General features: G+C 36.7%; 1 protein-coding gene across 1 annotated transcript in view; it reads left to right on the forward strand.

Moving 5' to 3' along the window:
• DPYD (dihydropyrimidine dehydrogenase) overlaps nt 1-16,665 on the forward strand; it is a 344,208-nt gene that overhangs the window by 100,988 nt on the left and 226,555 nt on the right. The window contains exons 6-8 of the mRNA XM_086463055.1: nt 477-673; nt 4,623-4,704; nt 8,334-8,421. Coding sequence (XP_086319181.1) covers nt 477-673; nt 4,623-4,704; nt 8,334-8,421 — 367 coding nt within the window. The remainder of the gene's footprint in view (nt 1-476; nt 674-4,622; nt 4,705-8,333; nt 8,422-16,665) is intronic.

Genomic DNA, 16,665 nt, shown 5'->3' on the forward strand with positions numbered 1-16,665 from the left:
GCAATTTATCCAGGATCACGCAGTCTGTCTCTCAAAGCAAAGCCCCTTCACTGGCATTACTATCTTTTGCGTTATTTGCAGAAATACTTTTCTAGTAGTAAAAAAAAATCTGAACATTGTTTGGAAGGAAATCTTTGGTGCTAGAGATTCTCTGGCATCTGGCTGACTTTGTATTGCTATTCTGTTACTGGTAGCCTGGTTCCATCTTCTCTGTAAAATTTACGGTATTGAAAGATCTGTCTTCAGACATTTTCAAGACAAAAAGAACCATAGAAGGGCCAAACCCTGTAACTACAACATCCCTCACAAATGCACACATCTTGTCATCTGGGAATCCCTTTAATGTTTTGAAGTGATCAGCAATAATACACCAATGATATGTGACAGTACTAGCAGAAGCTTCCATCATGTTATTCATAGGAAAATTTAAGGAGGGAATGTAAAGAATGTAACCTGTTGAATGTATTGCTTTTCAGGTGTTCAAAGCTATGAATATTCCTCAGATCAGAAGCCCTTCCTTACCTCCTCTAGAAGATATGCCTGAAGCCTATCATGTGAAGATAGCTCTTCTTGGTGCAGGTCCTGCAAGTTTGAGTTGTGCTTCCTTTTTGGCTCGATTGGGCTATTCAAACATCACCATATTTGAAAAGCAGGAGTACGTTGGTGGCTTAAGGTAAAAATCAATGACAACAAAGAACTTTTTCCAATGATTGTGGAAAGCATAGCAAAAATATTGTGCAAACATAGTTTATACATGATCCCTCTACCTTTACCAAAGGAAGAGAATTGAAAATTTCAGATCTGGAAAACTTATTTTATATTTAAATAATTCATCATTCACATTAAAATAGGTACAGTTACAGGTAAGCTTTTACTGAAAATCTGGTGGCTATATCTCATATTCTCTTCATATGACCTCTAAAATTCCAGGGTGCAATAGCTATTATCAAATTTACACTTCAGAAAATTATGTCAGGAACCATTTTCCCTTATCCAAAGCTTAAAACAAGGTGAAGTACTTGTAGCCCTACATAGTGAAGGAATTGGTAGATGTTTAAAATGCTTTAGACAGATACTCATTTCATGGAGAATTTTAAGTTTGGAATGCTTCTATGAACTACCTTATGCAAATAAAGGTGACAGTGAATAAATCCATCATGTATGCCTGGACTTGCAGCTTTGGTAAACAATGCCACAACAGTGAAAAAAAAAAAAACCAAACCCTAGAATTCTCAACCTTCAACAAATTGCAGATGCACACAGGAAGGTACCTTTGCAGTTTTTCTATATGGTATATACTTGGCTGATATTTACATGGTGTCATGTCCTCTACCCTAGAAGATAAATTTTTACCACTGTAACAATGACTGAAATTATATCTTGTAAGTTTGTTGGAATCCCTAAGTATAAGAAAATATTTCAGAAACTGACTAGTGGACACCAACCCATTCAAAATCAAAATTAAATTGTACATGTTGAAGATGTACTCATGCTAAAGTGTTTATGAAATAAGAAGTTAAAAGAAACAGAGAAATGTGACACGCTCACATTTCTCATTGCAGCATCACTGAAATCAATAGAGTTGACACCATTAATGAATTTGATCCATAATGTCATAATGTCAAATACTTACTCAGTGCTCTGGAAGATAGAGAATCAATGCTAGAGGAGTTGAACTGATTACTTGCATTTTTCCCAGTGAGGTTCAGAAGTATTCTACCTAATTATCAAGGTGTTAATAGATAGGCATTTAACTGTGGAGCTGCTTTACTTGAACTGGTTGCCATAGAGGATTGCAAATTTAGTATATGAAATACCTATTCACCTGTTGAGTAGCACATGTTTCCATACAAACCAGATTTAAAATCAGTTTTGTTGCTGTAAAGTAGTAAGAAATAGTGAGAAGTTTCTAACAAGGAAGCTTTACTTGGTGTCAGGTTAGACTCAGGTTGGACTCAGCAGTATAATACGGTACCTTCTGCAGTTGCTTACTGTGTCCATCTGTATTTGAAGCAATGTGATTTTTAAGTTGTGTCTGTTCTTCATTATTTTAAGTTGAATTTAAAATAAAGCTTAGTCTGTTTGTTCTACTGCAAAAAGCCTTACACTAAGTTTTGCCTCTTCTGTTAGTACCCTTAATGGTCAAGTGGTGCATTTTAAAACATTTCTTTCTTTTGAGTCTTAAAGAACACACAGCAATCAAGATCAAATTTTACTTCCATTCATTGTAGTTTCACATCTGGTTTAAGGGCATCAATTCCTTTCGTCCTTATTTTAATCTTGGAGCAGAAGGGAGGCTGGCCTGTGGCAGCAATCATCCATTATTGCATTTGTAAGTCTTTGCAGTACATCGCTTAACAAGTTTAGGTTATTGATGGGTGTGTTTTCAAGGCTTCATAAACTATTGCAAATGGCTTTCAAGACCAAATGAATTTTGTATTTGGAATCAGCTGTTTGGAAGGGCAGTGCTTGTGCCCTTTTTTTAGTTTGCTCTGCCTTTTTTAAACTGTTTTTAACTACGATGCTCCTTCACATACATGTCATGTCATAGCTGATTAATAATATTGCGACAATAGAAAGGTGTCTAGTGATTGCAGTTCCTGTGGTGTGGTATTTAACATGGCATAAGTCTGTGGTTGTCTGAACATATCTGAATTTTTTACATTCACAGGCAAGTTTTCCTACATTTCACCAGTTGCGTAAAATTTATGCTTTATAGTAGAATAGGCATGAGCAGATCCCACTCTTGCTTAGAGACCATGAACAAGATTCACTGGTCATGCTTCTAGCTATGCCACTAGATTAAAACACACCAAAATATTTCTCTCACTAGGCCAGAAGGGTGTCCCTTGAGCAAAAATAATTTCGGATCACTGAGAAACACCAAGCACCTGTCCGAGCACCTCTAACTTGGCTCAGATTTGAGGAAGAGGATAATTTGTGGGACACTGCTCCCATCCACTGCATCCTTCCTGCACCTCTGCCCCGTTTCCTTCTACCCCTCTGTCTCTCCATTGTAGAGTCAGAGATTGTCATCTGCTACTGAAAGAAACTCTATCAGAATTATTGATGTACTGGTTGACTTCCATAAAATGCTTAATTTCATGGTAAATGTGCATGCGTATGTCCCCACAGAACTGTGTGTGTTTCCATATATGTGGGCATGCTCCGCAGCACAAAACTGTAAGTAAATGTTAATAAGAGCCATGATTGTTTACAAATTCTGACAGTGACATAATGCAGCCAGTGCTGTTCCGGGATTATGTCATGGAAATGACAGGCTGTCAACAAATGTATAGATGACTGGGAAAATGGAACTTCCCTTTTTTTTTTTTAATTAAATTTCTTTATTGAATCTCTGTTGCAGAATCATATTGATATATTAGTTTCTGCCTCGGACACCTTTTTACTTAGCATGACCTATGAACGTTGTGTTGTCATGACATGTTCATTATATCTGATATTTAGAACACTTTTCATTGCACACTGGCCAGGAAAGGTGAAAAAAGGGCAGCATTAAAAATGATAAGGAGGAACACCAGTTCTTATCAATATAATTAAAGTTGATGTAACTTAAAATAAATAAAACCATTCTGGCCTGTCAAAGGTAGATGTTAAAGATAGTGTGGTCACTAACAATATGTAAAATAAAGCCACAGTGAATCTCTTGTGCCAGTGCTTTGTTATGGAAATTATAGGTCCATTAACTTGAAAACAGATTAGACTGTTTGAAAATTAGGAATGTCTGGGGAGGGACTTTAACTTTTCTGCATATTCAGGTTTATTTATCTTCGTTGGAAAAAATATCTAAAATAGAACTTCACTGTGTTTACCTGTAATGTGTTTTATGGCAGAGATTTTAAACTAGCCTAAGTTGATGTCATTTCATTGGAGATAAAGAGCTGTACCAGTAGATATAAAGTGAGATTCTATGCTGGCACTGCAGTTTTCCCATACAGGAGATCTGTGATTTTGGAAACTTGAAGATGTCATTCCTAATCTTCCCCAGGAGAAAAAAAGGCCAGCTAATAAACATTAAGTCAAAAAGCAGGCTTGAGGCCAAGAGCTGATAGAAAATTACTGACTTTGTCCATCCTGAAAGATTAAAGAAATTTACGGAGGAGGTACAGTTTTGAATACCGTTGCACAAAATAGCATGTGCAGCACTTTTTAAAAAAGCGTATGGGAAAGTTGATTCTTTCTTATTGGATAGCTTAATGAATGGTTGCTAGAAGATCAGTTTGCTTTTAGTAGCCATGAGATCTTTTCTTAAATGGATGTTTTTAAGTTTGTTTAGTGTTACATATTCTGGTGAACAAAAGGAATGGAGCTGAAGATCTTTTGGGCCCAAGCTTAACATGTGTTAAATGGTTGCCGACAAGAGTGGGCAGGATTGGCCTCAAGGTACTACCTTCCTTGCCTGTATCTTTAGTATTGGTTGAATAATGGTGTTTTGTCACTCTACCAATTTAAAAAAGCTGGTGTTCAAGCTTCAGCACATTTCCATTCGTGTATGTCAAAATTAACTAAGGTGCGTTATAAGTATTGAATTTTTAACAAATAAAAAAATCCTTTCTTCCCAACAGCTGGAAGTATATCACAAACATTTTTATTTATTTTAGTACATCTGAAATCCCCCAGTTCCGATTGCCGTATGACGTAGTGAATTTTGAAGCTGAGCTTATGAAAGATCTTGGAGTGAAGGTAATGAAAAATATTTCCTGCCTATGTATAGCTCAAAGAAAAAAGAGCAAGAACTCTGGCAAAGATTAACAGCAAAATGTCATGCACATTAGTAAAGAACGATTAAAAGCTACGCTAGACAGAGGCAGGAAGATGCTTCCTCTTGCTCAGAGCATTTGTCTGTCTCCTGTCTGAATGCCACTAGTTTGGAAAAGGGCAATCAATAGTTCTCATCTAGCATGCCTGCATGTGATTAATTGTCTGTAAGAAACAAATTCCTAAATTGCTTTAGGGGTTCAATGTAGCTATTGGAATGATTTGATTTTTTTTAATTGAGTTTTTTCCATGCAAGTTTGGCACTACTTAAAACATTCATATTTGATACTTCTCCTTTTGTTCCCTCTCCCTGAGTTTTTTCTTAATGGTTTATCATACAGTCTTGCATCCAAGTTAATTTTATAATAAAATGCATCAAATTGAACTTGATCATCTATTATAAACAATAACAGTCATTCAACTTCTTGGAAAGTAACAGTTACACATTATTCTGTTAAACAAATGTGTGTTGTTTATGGATAATGGGAACATTGCTTTATTGTTAATTTAGGGCTTGAGCTGAAGATTTAAATAGTATTCACAACTGATGTACATTGTAATAGGAGTTACAAGTGTAGAATGCATCACTGAATCGAATTTTTGAGTACCAGGAGGGATAATATATTTTAACATAATATTAAAATATTCAGTGAAGCAAGAAATTCTTCTTGGAATCTTTTGTGTTGGTTCATATTCTAAAAGCAGTAAACTGTTGACACAAGACCCGAGTTTGAACCTCATCCTGCCCAGGTTTTACAAAAATGCTGGTAAGATGTAAAAGAAGGCTTTAAATGCTACAGGTCTATTTTTCTACTGTAAAGATCCCTCTGCAACCCTAGAAAAGACTGACAGCATGGAGGCTGAGTTAGGGATGGGGCTAAAAACAGAGCACTGAGACAGTTTTAGACAAAATTGCTGGGCATAGGCTCCTGGGAACCCTCCGCAAAACTCGGTTATGACAAGAATGATAGAGCCACCATGTCATCTTGACCTGCAAGTCCTCTGTGAAGTGCAGCAGGGAATCTCAATGTAAATTTCCTTCCATGCTCTGCCGTTGGTTTCAACTGACCCTTTGGCACGCTGGTTAACTAAGTACCTTGGCTTTATACCTCTGTAAGCTGGAAGTATTTTCTGGTATTTACTTAAAGCATTTCAAATCTGTGGTGGAAGGTGCTGTATTGTGTAAATGCTCAGTAGTGCTGTTTATTCAAGTAATTCTACTGAAATTAGTAAGAATTAGTCAGCTGAATAAGGATTACATAGCTAGGCCCTAGGAGTATTATGAATCCTCACATAAAATAGTACTGCCATTTAAATTCCTTCATTAGGTTTTCATAACATATGTACACAATAGGGTAAAAAAAATGTAATGAAACTTATGGAATGTATTTTGTTGCCAATGAGGATGCAGTGTGTATTCTTGAAAGGATTATAACTGTACATGGCTTTTGCACCTCTGACAAAATTTATACTAAATCTCTAAAGACAAAAAAGTTCGTGTTTTAAGTATTGTACAATGTTTTTTACATCTGCCTTTTTTTTTTTTTTTCACCAATTGGAAAAGTATATTAAATGGAATATAGGCAGATTCAAAACCAAACAAGATATACAGTGACATGAAGGCTAAACTTAAGATCACAAAGTATAGTGCTGACACAACAGAGCATGGCATTTTGTAAAGCGACTACACAAGTGATATAACAAAAGCTGGGAGGAAACATCAAGTTCAGAGGGTCTAAAGTATGGAGATAAAACCACACATATCCATGTCAAGAAGTGCAAAATATCAGAAGAGGAATCACACACACTTTATGCGCTGAAAAGCCTTGGGGTTAGAAGAGATGAACAAAAGGTGTGTGTATCTTCAATTGCATGACCTCCACACAGGAGACTGCTATAGTTGGTTTGCTGAACACGCAGCAAATACTGTTCCCTGTCTCACTCTTACAACTGTAGTCGCTCAACCTGTACAGTAGCTGCTCAAAGCAGGATTGCTGGTGGAACACATTACTCTATAATTTGCTTCTGGAAGTGTGTAGTAGTTGAAATGAAACAAGAATAGATTATAGTGCATTTTATTACTGTGACTTATTTCTTTCAATAAGTGAACACCAATCACTGCACTCTGGGCATTGTTGCTTGTCTAAATTAGAATTAACAATTGAAAGTTTAAATCAAAACTGATCTCATTCGTAATTTTGGAAAACTTTGTTTGTTTACCACGCAGAACAGTCTGCTTCATTCCGAGCAAGCAGGGCACAGAACGTTCTTCAGACTTACTGCCATCTCTGGACCAGTCTTTTGCAGACAGGTTTTCTGAATCCACAGAAGTGCTGTGGGTTTTTGGCATAAAGGTATTCTAGCTAGTCATCTCGGTGCAAAATTCAGGCTGTGAGCTTTGAGAATGCAGCACAAAGCAATGCCATCCTTCCTTTGGGACTGGCATTGCATTCTGCACAGTTGGAGGCCTACCCAGTGTGTCCTGGCTTGACTGGGACAGAATCCCAGCCCAGCCATGCCGGGCAGGCCATCAGCAGGTTCAAGCCAGCCAGGGCAGCTGACCTGAGTGAGCTACAGCTGTAGCCCATCCCATAATGTCATGGTCATTACAAAGTGGGAAGGTTTGCTGAGAAGACGGGAGCTCTTGTGGGGTTCTTCCCACAGTTCCTCCTGTTGCTCCTCTGGCTTCTTCTTGCTCCTGAGGACTGCTCTCCTGTCAGTTGTGATGACCAGATATTCGTTTGGCTGAGCACAGCTTTGTACACCTTTGTTAGTATTAGTGCAGTTTCATTAAATCTAATTTCACTTCAATCCATGGGTCTGCTCTCCTTTTCCTGATTCCCCTCTCTGGCTGATGAGGCGTTGTTGAGTGACAGAGCGACTGTTAGTTTCATGCCAGGTACAGGCTAAATGTAGACACTAGTGCCTGATACTCTGCAGGAAAACATTGCTTGGTTTTCTGTTCAGGACCCTTGTTAATACAGGATAGTGTCATGTCTCTTCTTTATTTCTCTATAAGAGGCTCATGCTTTCTCTAACGTTTCTGCAATAACCTAAACTGCTTGTTTTTTGGTTGGTGTGCTGGGTGATCTGTTTAGTGCTATTGCCTCAAGCAGGTTCTTGCTTCCACATCATGTTTCTCACATTCTGATTTTCACATGGGAGTACAACCTTTTGTAGTCAGCACTGAGTACGGCGATTTTCCTGCAGTAGAAAACTGCCATTTTCAGCTTTGCTTCAGTATTGTGTTCCATAGACAGGCTTTGTTTGTTTAGCTTGCTTTAACTCTTTTAGCTTACAGCAGAAACTGAGCTAGCATGCGGTGGCCCCCATCTGAAGATGATCTGAAGGTACTTTTTACCCATATCTAGTTTGGGCCACTTGCTTAAATCAGAGCCTATTAGCCCTTTTAAGCCTGGCTTGGGGAGGGGGGGAAATTAATTTGCTTTGTTTGTTCACTAGAAGATCCTGCAAGAAGTCTGAATGCAGGATGCAATAGAAATTATTTTCACATTGTCACATTAAAAGCAAGTAATCTTTAATTTTTTTTCCAGATAATTTTTGGTAAAGGCCTTGCAATGGATGGAATGATGCTCCATACCTTGAAAAAAGATGGCTATGAAGTGGTCTTTATTGGGATAGGTAAGAAGAGCTCACTCTCCCGTGTTTTGTCAGTGTGAATGACTGTCTAAGAATAAACTGGACTTGTACCTGTATTAATAGCATGATGTGAGACAGCTTCAGTTTGATGCATTATGAAAGTATGGAATATAAAGAAAATTTAAAAACCAGGAAGCTAAAGCTAGCAGTCTTAAAACAGTTATTTGTTAAAATTTTCACTTTTATATGATAGATTTTTAAGTAAGAGAACAATGTAGCTGAATGGGTTGATTTATTGTTTGTTTAAATACTTTAAAAATGGATGAACTAAAACCTTACTTGTAATTAATTGCCATATTGGCCTAGAGTGATAACATGAGTTCAGTTTTCAATTTTTGCAGACAGCTTACTGTACTGACATAATTACTGAGTCTGTATGTAAGCTGGTGATACCATGCTTGGTTGCTTTTTTTCTTTCCTCCATATAAAACATGTAGCATTCTTCAGATAGGCTGTAGCGAAATGTAATTATAGGATGGGTTAACAAAATAAGCTGACTTTGACTTATACTAAAACTGGCATCATAGGTCTGTCTTCTTTCATATGCTAAAGAAGTCCTGCACCTGCCTGCTATTTGAATCATTGTTTCTTTTTAATGTTAGATTAGAATTGTTATCCATTTACAAGTATTTTGAAGTACAGCTGGACCCATCGCTACCATATGATAGGCATGTTGAGCAGGCATCGTCTACAGTTGGTATGAGGCTTAATGCTCTTTATTGATCTAGACGTTGCCTAAGTGAACATAATAGGAAACAAGTTGTCCAACTGTTCCTCCTTCCTATTATTGATTACAGAGATGTAATTCTTAGTACAGCGACAACTGTTGTTTACCATCTGGTTATGCAGTATAATAAGCTTTGCAGGTCTATTCTGTTGTGTGATTATAATACAGAGCATTGTGATTTATATAATCCTAAACTCTCACATTGTTAGAGACCTTCCATGTATAGGAATTCTGATGTATCATATTTTGATGTAATTGTATACAAGGCAATGGTCCAACTTACCTTCTTTATTGTTTTCATCTACGTTTTTCAAACTGCTTTGTGAAATCTCACAAATGAGGGATTAATTCATAAATAAACAATGTTTTCTGAGAGTCTAGCATTTAGGAAAAAATTATCAGTCATTTTTGGAATATCAGCATGATTCCCTTGCACTTCTGACTCAGAAATTTAAAATAACAGTTCAGCTAAAGGTTAGCAAAAATGACCACTGAGCACTATACATAGGGTTGGAATGTTTTTTTTTTTCTGTATATGGGTTTATTTTCTGACCTTAATAAAGTTATCCTAATAAAAATAGTTTTGGTTAGAAATATATATGTAGACAGCATTGTGCTGTACAGATGCTGGGTAAAGGGACACGGCCAGAATTTTAATAAACAAGAGAAGGTATCTGAAGCATAATTCTCCTGTAAACCATGTGTTCACTGAGTGTATTAGGAAACAGAGGGTATATATGCTAATGAAGGATTATGTGTTCCTACAAAGTTTTGTTATTTGAAGCTACCTTGCATTCATGATGAAGTTGGTCCCTCTGTATACCCCTATGTCTGCCTGTCATCTCTCTTACAGTTCTGTGTAAGACATTGGACAGTAATGTGGCCTTCCGTACTGGTGGTGAAAGACAGAAGACAAACCAAGGGGTTACAGATTTCTAGGGTTAGCTATAGTAGTGCAATAGAGCATTTATAAACTCTCAACAACAGCAGCTTTTCCATAATGAGTCTGTATTGTATTTCTTTTTGCATTCTTTGCCTACTGAACAAACATATTCAATGAAATGTCACATTTGAACATTACCCTGAATCGTGGGAGCAAAATAATTAGAGAACTACTTACATTAAATAGTTTGGGGTTGTTTTTTTTAAAGGTTGTTGTAATCTGCTTCTGAATGAATATGTACCTTGATGGAAAATAAACATGCTAGTTTTCAATTTTCCCTGTTAGTGGAAGATAGAAAGTGTGAATGGACGCATAAAAGAAGATTAAGTCCCTGATGGGACGAGGGAGTACACTTGTAAGAGAAATTATTCATAGGAATGTGATTTTTGAAGAGCACACCTTTAGTCTTGCAAATGAGATGTAACTCGAGAATTTATCTGTCAGGTTTGTACAAAAGTCCATGAGTGATTTGTGAAATGGAAGAGCACTTGTAAATAGCGAGCTACATGAGGGCAGGAGGACATGCAAAGAGAACTTTGAAAGCTATTTTCCACACAGTTATGCATCAGGAAAAATCTTTTGCTCTGTGGGAATGCCTGTGTGAGGTAGGGAAAGTACTCAACTGGATCCGTGAAAGGTAAAGCGTAGGAGGCTGAGGTTTGATCACTTCTAGCAAGTGACCATATTGAAGAAAAACGAATAGCAGAGACTTTTTGTCAGAGCTGTTTGGAAAGGTATTAAAAGTGTACTGTGGTCAGTGTGTTTGCTCTGTTTCACACCTGAAGGGTAAAGAATTCCTAAGAAGTTCGCAAAGGAATACAGGTTAACAGCCTTACTCTAAAATAAATAATAATAAAAAAAGATGCTTAGCTTCAAGTCTGCTTACTGAGGCATTGAGGCTATGATGATTTATCTTAAGGTGAAAGACTCTCTCCAGCCAGTAGTTCTGGTGCATTTAAATCACTGTTTAAAGCTCAGAAAAACACCTTGTGCAGGACCTGAAAATGAACAGATGGCCCACGTATGTCACCAACTTCTGGCAACTTCTGGGATCTGAATTTGAGTCACACCTTACCTCCACACTATTTTATGTCACACCATCTTTCCCAATTAGGCTGTGGCTGTGTGTATAATGTTGTAGAGTGGAATGTAATGTAATGTGGAATTTGGGGTTGCAAAGACTTGCGTTGGACTGGCAAAGACTAGGTCCAAGGAAAATCTTTCATAGTTACCTGGGTAAGCGGTAGTGATAGAGATCAATCTGGGCAATGGCGTGCTGGAAGCCAACATTGCCCTCTGACAGCAGAACCTCAGACCAAATGGTAGGTGAATCTCAGTCACAGGGTTGCCTGCTAACTTTTTTCTTTTGGTAATTATTTTCTTCAATCTGTTTTTTCGCCTTATTTGAATTGTGTTTCATCCAACTGGTTCTTAGTGCTGTACTACTGTTTATTTCTAAACGATAAATATGTGAATTGCCTGCTCTCCGTCCATCATTTATTCTCATGTCCTCTCAGTTTCCTCTCTACAAAGATGTGTATTTTGCAACATCTGGCAGCAGATGTATCTTGTGTTTTGCATACAAGGACCCAAGAGATAGACCATTCTTCTGTTTTTCTGCAGCAGCCCTGATTTCAGATTACAGCTAATACAAGCATTAAAGGGTAGACCATGAATCTCAGTTTCTTACATCAAAAGTAATGATAGACAATAGCACACATGAGAATTTTTTTCACAGGACTAGAAAGCAGCAGCTAAACAAAGGGAGGAACAACCTGATAAATACGTTCTGGGAGTCTCTACTGTATTTTGTAGTTCTCTTTTCATTGTCATTTAGTTTGGTACAATTTTTGAACTACTTCAGACTTAGTTCAATGGGCAATTAAAAATGCTGATTAAGAATTAGAGCTGTAGAATTAGAGTCCTTAAAATTTTCATTTTAAAATACCATTTATCTTCCAGTTACAAATGTTTTGGGGTTTTTTTCTTATTCACAAATGTTAATGAATAGGAATTAAATCTCCCAACTGAACTTTCAAAGTGTTAAAACCAAAATCTAAAAATATGCATAGAAAAAAAGATTCTTTCCAGTTCTGATAGATTATACTCAACATACTCTACCTGGAATCAGCTCTGCTTTTGGCTAAGAAATGTTGGTGAAGAATTTGTGATTGAGCTGACAAATCAGTTTGAAAATTTTGCTATTTAAAAAAAAAAAAGTCTTGCATCAGTTGCTGCCTTCTGTAAACACTATAGAGACTCGGGGCAATAGAGAATTGACATGCTGAGAGCAAAAAGAGAAATCAATGATGGGGTGAGGGGCTAGAGGAGAGAGCACACGGTCCTCAGAGACAGCAAAGTAAGGCAGCAAAGGGTATCTTATGGAGAGTAGTCTGAACGCTTTATGTTACTCTGTCTCTTGGTTGATTTTCAGGGTAGAATACTTATGATTTTTTTTTTTTTTTTAAAATGTCTATGTGTGTGAGTCTCCCTTGGCTATCAGAGAAAATGCAGAAATACTAGGCTTTTATTACTCATCCTCCTTGAGGTTCAGATACATTCTTTGGAAAACAGGATTATGTGGTTCTGTCTTTTAAGATGCCACAAAGCATTGTATATTCTTTTTGAAAGACAAAATACAAACCAGTTATTTTATACAAATATTTAATTGAATGAAGGTGAATGACAAATATTTTAAAGTATTTAAGGACGTTTCATGTGACATTCAGACAAATGTGTAGAAAGGCTATCATTATAAACGTATTTTCTGCAGACTTTTGCATAAACCTCTATCCTTATTCTATAATATTTTATCATAACATTAGGGGGGTTATATAACATTTACATTCTCTTTATATAAAGATCAGATAAAAAAAATTCTTCAAAGATTGTTTTATTTGGTAAAATATTAAAGAAAGAATCTTAAGCCCGCATTCGCAGAAATTGCTTGGACACTAACTTTAGTGTCTGTAGGCTTAAACTTGCAGCACTAACTTACTTTCCAGATAACTTCTTGTTGTAGGGCAAATGCAGGTAATAATGAAGCTTTCCTGTTGCTTCCTCCATCTTGTGATGTTGAGTTGCTATGACGTCAGTTTTATTGTATTGGGGTATTCAGAGGTTCTATTAAATACTGTGAAATGGTAGGTTAGATGAGCATACAGAGAAAATCGAAGCAGATTGTTGCTTGGATGTATCCTTAATAGTATATCCTCCTTCAAGGGTTAAAACTGTACATTTAAAAAAAAGAAAAAAAATGAAATCCCTTGTGGAAAGAACCCTTGTGATAACTGCAGTCATTCGTAGTTAATTAACATAGCATTCAAACAATAATATAATCAGATGATTCCATTGATTGGAATGAAATTACACACCAAAAAAACCCAGAAGTCCAAGCATTGATGTACCTTGTTTTTTTGTTAAAAAAACACCCTCTGAGATTGATTTACTGTCTCTTCCCCAAAAAGTAAGTAATCTCCTCATGCCTGTTATTATCTTCTGATTAACTATGCAGTGCCACCTGGTGTGCAGATGGGAAGAATATTACACATCAAGAGCTCTGTTCACACCCACCCACACAGATATAAACCTACGTGGCAAAAAGTGAACAGATGTTCATTTTGCTTGTGCTATAGGAAAAATTGTGCATCGTACTCCTGATTCATAAACTAAATTTGGAGGACATGAAACCTGCATATGGGGCCCATAGGCCCATGGCCAGCACAGACATTTATGGAGGAAATATGTCATATTCAAAATAGTTCTCATTTCAGGTTGTGAACAGACTTTTATTTGTTTGCTTCTCTGGCTTTGTTTCACCTTGTATTTCTGAGTTTTCTTTTTCTCTTCACTTGCTATTTCACTTAGCACCTCCAGAGGGAAAAGTTTAGAGGCAGAGTCACTTGAAAACATATCCAGGATTTACTGTTGGTTGTTTTTCAGAATTGTTTTCTGTTTCTTGGCATGTAAGATGTTCCTTAAAATTATGCTTTTAGGCCTCTTTGCGAAGCCCTGTTTGTCTCAGCGGTAATGTAACAAGTCATGTAAATATAATGCGTCTTGGTTAAAGATGGAACTGTGGTACGAGCACTGTGCAGCCTTAGGCTCTTAGGATCTTCAGCTGTATTTTTGGAGTGCTTTTGCTTTTGGTTTGTATTATTTTATAATTTCGTAAGTATTTTGACACTTCATAGATGATACAGTTTTTGCTGCAAGGAAGATGAAGCCTAAAGACCAGATAAAACACAAGCAGGAAAGAAAAATAATATGAGGTAGTGCAGGAAAGAATGATGATGTTGGAAACATGGACAGCTAGATACTCAAAATAAATGGGGGCCTAGCTTAGTTTCTGGATTGGTTTTATTAATGGTTGTAGACAAGGGTTGTCACTGTCTCAGAATCTTGCAAAGGTGGTGCTTTTCACCCAGGATTTTAAATGGTGACAACAGTGGCCTTTGAGGTATCAGTATCCTCATGCAGCAAAAGATAATACAGGCTGCAGAGACAGGGAAGACACCTGAAATTACATTTTATTGTGACAAAGCAAAATATTCAAATCCAGTTAGCTGCAAAGAGCTGTGAGACTTTGGTATTAGATATAATGAGAATGAAGTCATCAAGATGAGTCATGAAGTCAGACAGTACTTTGAACCGTTTGATGAGCAACAGTGACAAAGAACAGTGGCAGGACTTGGACAAAGCCAATTCAAAATATTTCACAATTGACTTACAGTAACCTGAATAATTTTTAAATTAAATTTTAAAAGATTTTTTTAAAAATAAAGATCCGTGAGAAGGCCAGTGATAGATGCGTTTGCACTTTAGTGCAGAACAGGATCAAAACTGCACACTGAACTGCAATGAAATGAAGTCCCAAGGAAGAAGGTCTGCATAACTTTTCGCAGTCAAGTATAGGACTTCCTTATAGTCTACCTCCTGGAGAGCCTTTGCTCGTGACTCACAGCTTGGAGAATGAATCCACTCTTATAACACCACATTTCTTAATTTTTTCATGTCTCATGTGAAGAGCATTATAAACAAATCACACTATAAATTGGTTCTAATACAAAACTCATTAGTCCTCAATATTCATGTTACTCTCATCTTCTGCTACTCTTTAATCTAAAAAGGTTTCATTATCAAAACCCAAAAGGAGTATAGGTAGATTAGAAAAAGAACTCTGTGAAAGAACCTGTTCTTCCACGCTTATAGCAGATGTTTGAACTTGCTTTTATTCCCAGTGCAGCATCTTTCCTGGAGACCAACAATGTGTACACATCCAAGAATGTTTATGCTTGACACATCTTTTTCTACTATTGGCATTTGTAGTAAGCTGTTCTTCTAGTTCCGTACTCCTCACTACTGCTCTGGATATTGGTGGAACATTCCTAATACACATGAGAAGCAGTAGGCAGCTGAAAGCTTTTAGGGCTCAGATGCATAAAACAGCTTATTTATTATTAATAGTCTTAGGACACTTTCAAAAAATACTAATAATCTGCCCTTGGGCATCCTTAAGTTATTCACTTGCAAATTACACGGATTTTCATGCTCATATTTACTTATCTTTCCTACCAAAAAACTACTTAGCATAACAATCTCTACTGCACATGTTTTACAAAACACTCTTCTATCTCTTTCCAAGATGCTGGACAGTTTCCCTGAAGAAATGCTCATCGCAACATAATGACAAAATCAATTTGATTCCTATTGTTTTAAGAGTAGTTAATTTTTTTACTATCTTAGCAGATTAATTCATCTAACATTATTTAACGCTTTTTGGGAGCTTATTCAAGCATTTATTTTTAAGCATTTTGATGTTTGAGAAGTACCTAAGAAAAGAAAATACTGAACTAAATGGTGATGTTAGATATTGTATTTTCATATTCTGATGTTACACACTTCAGTGCTTTACAGCTAAAGAAAAGATCTTTGCTTATTTACCTGTTGTTTCCGAAAGCTCGGTCCGTGAGTCAGTCACTTTTATCTTTTGGATGTACAAGTATTAATTATGCTGCCATCTTTTTACTTCCACGTTAATATTCAGGCATAGAATGAACAATCATCTAAAATACAGCTCGTAAGTAGGTACATATCCATTTACTTTAGTTGAGCTCTCTGTCCTTGTAAGGAGAGTGCATGTAGTCCAATACGCATTTAATGCAATCAGACACTTTTTGAAACACTGTTTACCCAATACTATAGCATGACTGACACACTATAAAATTTACACAATAGGTTTAGAAATTCCTTACTTACCTTCATCCTGGTTTTCGTCTCGCAGGAAAAAAAGGCTGGTTAAAAACCCAGGCTGCTTTCGTTTAAATTTTTGTTTTTAAAGATCATACAGAAGTAGGAAGTGTATCAAAATCTCACTTGTTTAGTGCCAATTATTGGTGAGAAGGTGGTGAGCACTTTTTTGTGTTAATAAAGTTTTAAGCAGTGTTCCTATACACATTTATATCTCATAAATACAATGTTTCTGAATTCATATTCCTTTCACTGCCCACTCAGCAAAGGGTGTATCTGCTTGGTGAATTGAATTAACAAGTTAAGA

This window comes from Leptosomus discolor, chromosome 3 (genome assembly GCF_034619465.1).
Source record: "Leptosomus discolor isolate bLepDis1 chromosome 3, bLepDis1.hap2, whole genome shotgun sequence".
Lineage (NCBI taxonomy): Eukaryota > Metazoa > Chordata > Aves > Leptosomiformes > Leptosomidae > Leptosomus > Leptosomus discolor.